This window comes from Copadichromis virginalis, linkage group LG9, assembly GCF_057382275.1.
Source record: "Copadichromis virginalis isolate Kocher_CV1m ecotype Utaka linkage group LG9, C_Virginalis_male_GT1.1, whole genome shotgun sequence".
Taxonomy (NCBI): domain Eukaryota; kingdom Metazoa; phylum Chordata; class Actinopteri; order Cichliformes; family Cichlidae; genus Copadichromis; species Copadichromis virginalis.
The window spans coordinates 14,791,008-14,798,582 of NC_140626.1; the positions used below are offsets into that span (position 1 = coordinate 14,791,008).

At 41.1% G+C, this 7,575-nt stretch overlaps 2 protein-coding genes across 2 annotated transcripts; one reads left to right on the top strand and one right to left on the bottom strand.

Annotated features, from left to right (window-relative positions):
* Window positions 1-311: 311 nt before the first annotated feature.
* On the top strand, window positions 312-5,171 carry psme2 (proteasome activator subunit 2). Its single transcript, XM_085467929.1, has 11 exons — window positions 312-502; window positions 789-821; window positions 958-1,020; window positions 1,120-1,206; window positions 2,552-2,600; window positions 2,702-2,799; window positions 2,904-2,972; window positions 3,106-3,173; window positions 3,271-3,325; window positions 4,570-4,656; window positions 4,843-5,171. Exons 1-11 carry the CDS (start codon window positions 455-457, stop codon window positions 4,921-4,923), a joined length of 738 nt encoding a protein of 245 aa, XP_085324055.1. The 5' UTR covers window positions 312-454; the 3' UTR covers window positions 4,924-5,171.
* A 3-nt stretch (window positions 5,172-5,174) lies between these two features.
* Window positions 5,175-7,353, bottom strand: lsm5 (LSM5 homolog, U6 small nuclear RNA and mRNA degradation associated). Its single transcript, XM_085467930.1, has 6 exons — window positions 7,273-7,353; window positions 7,030-7,167; window positions 6,422-6,517; window positions 5,660-5,687; window positions 5,502-5,574; window positions 5,175-5,406 (listed from the first exon to the last, which is right to left on the bottom strand). Exons 2-6 carry the CDS (start codon window positions 7,064-7,066, stop codon window positions 5,374-5,376), a joined length of 267 nt encoding a protein of 88 aa, XP_085324056.1. The 5' UTR covers window positions 7,067-7,167; window positions 7,273-7,353; the 3' UTR covers window positions 5,175-5,373.
* Window positions 7,354-7,575: the final 222 nt, after the last annotated feature.

Genomic DNA, 7,575 nt, shown 5'->3' on the forward strand with positions numbered 1-7,575 from the left:
GTATCAGTGAACCTGATCCAATTTATTGTTCATTCTACAGACTTACACTGTACAGGAGATTAAAAGAGGCCATTTTTAAATTGACGGTATATATTTAAATTCTTAAACTCTTTAGAAATTGATTTGAAAATGTATTTATTCTAAAATCACTATTCTGCTCTGCAGACAACCGCCTTCATCTTAAATAATCCTGTAAACGCCTCTCGGTGTCTGTACCGTGTACTGGGTTGCCATGTACAGGATATTCAAGTTTGAAAGCTGAGCCTGTGCCAGGAGAGGAGGAGGGAGTCAGTAGGAGGCGCATCCGATATCAAATCGAAAGCAAAGTGAATGAGGAAATAAAAAAATCCACAAGACAGACATATTGTCCTGTGCTGCAGCCGTCGGACTTCATTTAAACCGCTCCAGCGGATATATTTATGATAATATATTCCTGAAAAAAGTTTCTTTAGTCATGTCAAAGGCAGCGACTCTGAAAATAAGCAGCACGACTGCGGGGAAGGTAAGTCGGTGAGCTTTTGCTTTTTGGGAGTAAGCGCTCTCTGAGGAGGGCAGGTTGCAAGGTAAAGGAGCTAAACGGCTTCCCGGCGGCCTGCAGTGACTTTAAAGCGGACTTGGTGTGAGTGTTGAGTCCCGGTGTGTTTGAAAGCAGTCGGTTATAGTTGAAAAGCAGCGGAAAGTCCCCCGCAGCGGGCAGGAAAACGAAAGTAAAGCTTTTCACAAACGTGAGTCAGCACTTGAACCGTGTTTTATTTGGTTTATTTAGTCTGCTCACCTTTTCTCCACAGGTGGACAACTTCCGCCAGGCTCTGTATCGGGAGGTCAGTTGACACATTGATTGCGTTAAATTAGTAAAATATTGAAATAAACCAACTTTTGTGACTTAATAATGACTTGAGGCCCCTCTTTGTGTGTGTGTGTGTGTGTGTGTGTGTGTGTGTGTGTGTGTGTTTCCAGGCAGAAACTCTCTTCTCTGACTTCATCCCTCTGAAGATCATAAAGCTGGACTCTCTGCTCAAGGTGAAGCATTTTAACTGACAGCCTCTGTGACCTTTGATCTGGGAAAACTGCTCTTCACTCTTGTCCTTGTGTTTGTCTTTTATTTGATTATTTTGTCAGGATGAGGGCTTCAGCATCACAGAAACAGCTTCCCTTAGGGCTCCTCTGGACATCCCCATACCAGACCCTCCTTCCCCCGAGGACGAGGTGAGAGCACCGCAGCCTGTCACGCTTTTAGCTTCATCTTTCACTAAACATGGCCAACATGAATGTGTTTGAGATCACTCATTCCATATGAATGTGCTTCAGTCCACTAAAACGGTGAGAAGGCTTTTACTTTGAAAAACTGGGTCATTCTGCAACATTAATTGACCCATACACTGACACAAGAACTTGTTCCCTGCCTCTCACGCAAGGACGCTTCAACACGTAGACTTGAGGAGGCGGGGATCGAACCACCGACCTTTTGATTAGTAGACTGCTATCAGCCCAGCTATGAAAAGTGCCATGGAGTTTTCTAATATCCTCACTTTACTACACAGGCGTGGAAGTTAATATTTCTGGAGCTTTACACAATCACTGTGATTTGAAATGCACATGTAATAAGACATATTATTTAACTTGGGCTGTACCAACGCATGTTAAAATAAATCTGGGTTGGTTTGGACAACTTTAATTGAGGCTCGTGAATTATAATGAGCCGGACATCCAGATAAGATTCAGGACGACGCTACTAATTACATTATTATAACAACTTATCTTTATAATATCATACAGAAGGAATAAGAAAAGGTCAGTTATGGTCAGAAGTTGGGATAAGTGAAGGTCGGTAACTTTTGGTTCATTTCATCTGTTTATTGAATTAAAATAAAACACCCTGAGACTCTCAGGGTGAAGCTCGGGATAACATAGTGAGAGAAGCTTAGATCTCTGACAGCAGATTTGGAGGCCTGTAAAGACCCCGCTTTGCAGGTAGAGGACTGATATTTGGTTGCAGCTTGTCATATACAAGGCACATAATATTCCTTAAAGCTTTTGAAATCAAGGGAACAGTTTCACAAAAATTAAGCTCAAATTTTCTGAGAAAACTATTGACATTAGAGACCAGAAGCTTTGCCCTTCCAGAAATCTCAGTTATATTTTTTAATATACTGAAAGTTACTTTTCTGACGTGCTCTTCACTAGTGCATTAATTGACACAGTCGACCGACACACTCACATCTCACTGTGACAGCTTTGACCTTTGAATGTGTCTTTATTGGCTCTGAATGAATTTTAACTGGATTAATGTGAGTGCAAATATTCAGCTTCCTCACTTGCAGAAGGAAAAAGGGGTATAGCACCTATGGAGACATCAAAACATGTGCTATGATTATCAAAAAATGACCCCACCCTGCCATGTTGCTGTGGGGTCACAGATAGGATTATAAAAGAAGGAGGAAGGCTGTGCACAAACTGCTACTGTGACATCTGATTTTTCACATTTTTAATCGATTTAAGACGCCCGGTAAAGCCAATCTTTTCTCACTCTGTAAAAAAATGTCTCTCTCAGGAGATGGAGACCGACAAGAATGAAGACGACGAGAAGAAGAAGAAGAAGCGTAAGGCATTTTTGTAGTCACACATGTGAAAACTGAAAGGTAGCATGTGATGTCTGTGGGGACGGGGAACAAAAGCTTCATCTGTTCTCTCTGCTCTTCAGCGCCGAAGTGTGGCTTCATCAAGGGGAACGAGAAGATCACGATGGTGCTAGAGAGAGTGAAACCAGAGATAGTCGCTTTTAGAGAGACCATCATCACTGTGAGTGAATCACTGCCGCTCTGAGGGCTGATTGATGCTCTAAGACAGGAACAATATGAGAATGATTTTAAAATGAGGATTAATGCTCTGGGTTCAAACTGCAGGTCACCTGCTGGATTCAGCACCTCATCCCAAAGATAGAGGATGGAAATGACTTCGGAGTTGCCATCCAGGTATACGTCGTCTGTTTAATTGGCTGCTCTTTCATTTTAATTGAATATAAAGCCACTGATTTTAACTTTTGGATTAATGTGATAAAGAAATACGTTGACCTTTAAGGTTTTTTGGGGGTTTTTTAAACCACAGGAGAAAATCTTGGAGAGAATCGCTGCAGTGAGAACCAAAGTCGACGGTTTTCAGACCAACATCAACAAGTAGGTTGGACGTAAATCCTTCTTTAAAGCGCGGCAGCTGCCTTTGTGTCATTTTACTGAGAGTGGAGCCTTTCATCACTACTGTTTAAATCCTCAGGTACTTCACAGAGAGGGGGGATGCTGTGGCCAAAGCTTCTAAGGAAACTCATGTGGTGAGTGATGATCTCTGCCTTTCTGCATTTGAACGCAGACTGCAAACATCGCGCCACAGAGTTCAAACACACTTAGGGTGCTTTCACACCTGCTGTGTTTAGTTCATTCAAATTGAACTCTGGTTTAATTTGCACCCCGTTGCGTTTCTTTTGTGCACATGTGAGCACAGTAATAAAGACCCTTTGGAGGAGGTAGTGTTCCTCCCGTACGGTTCATTTATGTTGTGAATGCACTCTGACCTTAATCTAAACTGCCAGGTGTACGTTGCTAGATAAGCTAAACATCTCCCTGTACCTACATGTGGTTTGCATTCTGGGATGTGGACAAGGTAGACAAAGGTCTGTACAGGTTAGCAACTAGCTATGAAATGGACCTAATCCTCCAGAACACAGCACCTTGTTCCTGTTTGTACTTTTGTCGCTCCCACCCCAGGCACATCTGGCCAATACGGGGACTGAATGTGCTCACGTTTTTGTAATCATGCACTTTGGTTTGTTTGGAGTTCACTTGGATTCTTTTCTGGGTGAAAAGAAGCCAAATCACAGGAAAAAAGCTACAAGTTTGCAAACTCATCAAATGATTCGGACCAAAGTTATAACAAACTATAGGTGTAAAAAAACGCCCTTAAAAATCTTTCTCATATAATAGTTGGAGCAGTGGTTCCCATAGTTTTCTAATATTGTGCATCCTGACCACCACATGGAGCAGAGGAAGTGATGCTGGATGAGTTTTGGGAAATTTTCTTTCAAGTGGAAAGAACAGCTGGATTTAATGCCAGTATCAGATTTGAACAGTATAAAAGGTGGATGATAGCGGCACTTTGAAGTCTCACTTTTAGCATTTTGGCCACCACTGTTAGTTTTTGGCCACCCTTTTGTCCAGACATGCCTGCTAATTACTGTGACATAACAAACTAATTAGATGCCAGAATTTCACGCACCAAAACCCGATCACAGACTTCTTGTCTGTTACACACAGCAAGTCACATTAGTCAGATAACTCTATTCAAAATGGATTAAAGTCAGTAGAAGGAAGACTGAATACATGTGTGGATGAGAGCTGCAAAGGTAAATACACTGAATATGAGCTTAAAGCCTGAGAGAAGACACAAAGATCTCAGAGATGGATGAACACTAGCTGGTTTTAGTCTTTTTCGTCACTGAACATCCCAACAAGCCTCGAAGTTTATGACACAAAAAGGAAATATGAAAAATGCCTTTAACTCTTTTTGTTCTGCCCTCAGATGGACTACCGCTCACTCGTACACGAGAAGGACCAGGCCATCTACTCGGATATCAGAGTGATCGTCCTCGACATCCGCGGCTTCTACGTAAGAAGCCTACATTTATATTTCTCCCCAAATACTTTAAACCATGGAAAAAAAATGGATCTTAAATAAAATATTTGAGTTTTTCTAAGATTAAAAAACTGATTTTCAAACAGTTTAATCACTAACAATGTATTTTTAGCTGCTGTAAGTCAATTATTAATCTGCATCTCTGCTCGTTTCCCTCAGGCCGAGCTTTATGACATCATCAGCAAAAACCTGGAGAAGGTGACCAACCCAAAAGGAGAGGAGAAGCCCTCGATGTACTGAGGCTCCCGGGGAACGGGAAAAGCCACTGGGATGAATTTAAACAACCTTCAGCTGCATTGATCACCTGCTAAACTCAATATCAATCAAGTATCCGGCTCTTTGTTTGATAAACATTTAAAATAAACACATAAACAACTGGATGGTTTTTTTAGTTCTGCTGTTTCATGGTAACACTTTGGTTTTATACCAAGATTTGCACTAAATTTTAAGTTGTGTGGTAAAGAATGAATAAAGAAAAGTGTTTTTCAGACTGTGTGACATCCTCAGATTTATTTTTAACAAAGAAAAACTTTTCGACATGTGCACCTCTCATCAGTGAGGAATCTTATTACAAAAATATCTTTCTCATTCAGGAGGAAAAACCCAAAGAAAAAACAAGACATCAACAATAATAATTACATAATAAAGTCAAGAACAGCAACACAGGAAGGTTAACCGGCCTCCGGGCATTTATACTTCTGGTCCTTCTCCACCGGGGATGAGCTGCAGAAGAGAAAATATGCAGCCATAAATCATCCTGTGAAGGTTTAAAACACCGGGGGAGATTATGGGACACAATCAGGCGTTTGTTTGTTTACCATGGTGATGTTATTGCCATTGAGGAGGATCTGGTCGAGCTTGGTTATCCTCCTCCCCTCTGGTGTTATTTCACTGCAACACATTTGTTTATAAATATAGTCAGCGGTGAACCCGAGAAAAGGTGTAGTTAGAGTAAAAATGCAACAGGAGTACTTACAATTCTGTCACATCCTCCAGGACCATGTCTGACACACACAGTTAAAGACAAACTGTGCAACAATAAACAGTAAAGAGACATCAAAGTGCAGCTAAAAGCTTTACACAAACGAGCAGGAGGATGTGGAGACGTGCACGAGAGCATCACCAGCGCCCTTTTAGAAGATGCACCAATGTTATCAATTTGAAAAATCCTAGCTGACTTCCCTCTTAAGTTATCGGATTCACAAACTTGGGTTTCCGAGGTGCCCACTCAGGTGATGATAATACCCCATCAGACTTTTAAGAGTAAAAATGAAAGAAGCCCAACAGCAGGAGGAACCCAGGCCCCACTGCACCAGAATAAGATCTGACAGCAGAGGGAAATGGTCTGTGGCCACCATCTATTACCATGGTTTATTACTCCTATCTGGATAGATTGACACGCCTGACATGCCTGAAGTTGAACTGTTGTAGTGTGATCACTGACTGTTTCCTTAAATTTTTTGATCAGTCTATTTGTCCCTTGTTTGTACAGATCTACACACTTTTTGTGCCAATGGTATTCTGCAACTGTCCTCTCTCACATTTCTAAATAAAACAGAAACAAAAAGTAACACAATAGTTCTCGTACTGCTTCTCATCGCATGGGCTCCACCTGTGAGCATGGATGACTTCAAACAGTCGATGGTGTGTGCAGCACAATACAGTAAGACTTTGTACATTGTTGGTGTTGAGGCGTGCACTAACTCGCTCATCTGGACACGTTTTAATTAAAAGATACTGACGAAGTCATCGAAGCCCAGCAAGGTGCCGACAATTTCTTTGTCAGTTTTCATGACGATGTGAATTCGGGAGCCGATACATTTGTCCACAAGCTCTGCAAAAGGAAACATACAGAGAAATTACACATCCTGTAATTCAGGTGAGTGTTTCTACTTTTTACACTTCACTTACCTACCTACTTTATTAACTGGTGTCTATCTTTGTTAAGGACTCAACAGTTAACCCTTTGAAATACTATAAATTTTTAATAACTAAATAGAATAAAAAAGACGACAATGTAATTTTTAAATTTATTTTGAACATGCCAATAGGGCAATAGACGATAATCCAGTAATCTGTAAATTTTCAGCTAGAAACCTGCCCTCTCTGCCACTTTAATAAACTAAACCAAATAAGAAGCATTTTGTTTGTGCTTGTAGAGAGTAAAGCCGCAACGTTAGCTCCCTACCGGCGTGATGCTAATGCTAACTAGCAAACATCTGCCTACAAAATGATTTTCAGTGAGCCGCGGCTCAAACTGCGGCCGTCGCACGCAGACTCGGAACAGCCCAATTTAAACCCACAGACGTCAGGAACAAAAAACAGCATCATAGAGATTTTACAAACCGAGCGGGAGCAGCTGCGACGGGTTTGTAGCCGACATGTTCAATCAAGAGACTTCCCTCCACAAAGCCAGAAGTAATCGACAGACGAACAGTAGTGGGCCAGCCAGACAAGATCAATCAATCCAGAAGAATTTCGTCTCTGGGGAAACAAAAGAGTCTCCTTTTTAAGATATTCAAACATTCATGGTTGCAACCAAATATAATACACTTTTTAAAAATTCAAACAAAACACACACACACACACCTGAGGGTGATATTAAATTATTCTGTATGTCTCCACACGATGGCGCAAGTTGTGTCGAGGAACACATGACATCATTTTTGTGTTTAAAAAAGAGAACAGAACAGAGATCAAGATAATTCACCCCTGTAAAATCTGACCGCGGATATTTATGCTTCATCTCTCCTTGACAGGTGGAATTTAAGGTGACATGCACGTTGTCTATTGAGCGGGAAACACAAGAGCTAAGCTAACTATCTATTTTTTAGATGCAGATTATCCGGACTTTATTCTAGGGCAAGCTGTCTGATAATATCAATGAAATTC

Bases quoted from the DNA above. Each gene is read 5' to 3' on its own strand.
- lsm5 (XM_085467930.1), bottom strand. From the start codon at position 7,066: ATGTCGGCTACAAACCCGTCGCAGCTGCTCCCGCTCG. The intron at 5,688-6,421 runs GTATCTTTTAAT...TGTGTGTGTCAG, and splicing joins GGGCTTCGATGACTTCGTCA to ACATGGTCCTGGAGGATGTG. The intron at 5,575-5,659 runs GTAAGTACTCCT...AATGTGTTGCAG, and splicing joins CTGGAGGATGTGACAGAATT to TGAAATAACACCAGAGGGGA.
- psme2 (XM_085467929.1), top strand. From the start codon at position 455: ATGTCAAAGGCAGCGACTCTGAAAATAAGCAGCACGACTGCGGGGAAG. The intron at 1,021-1,119 runs GTGAAGCATTTT...TTATTTTGTCAG, and splicing joins AGCTGGACTCTCTGCTCAAG to GATGAGGGCTTCAGCATCAC. The intron at 2,973-3,105 runs GTATACGTCGTC...TTTAAACCACAG, and splicing joins ACTTCGGAGTTGCCATCCAG to GAGAAAATCTTGGAGAGAAT.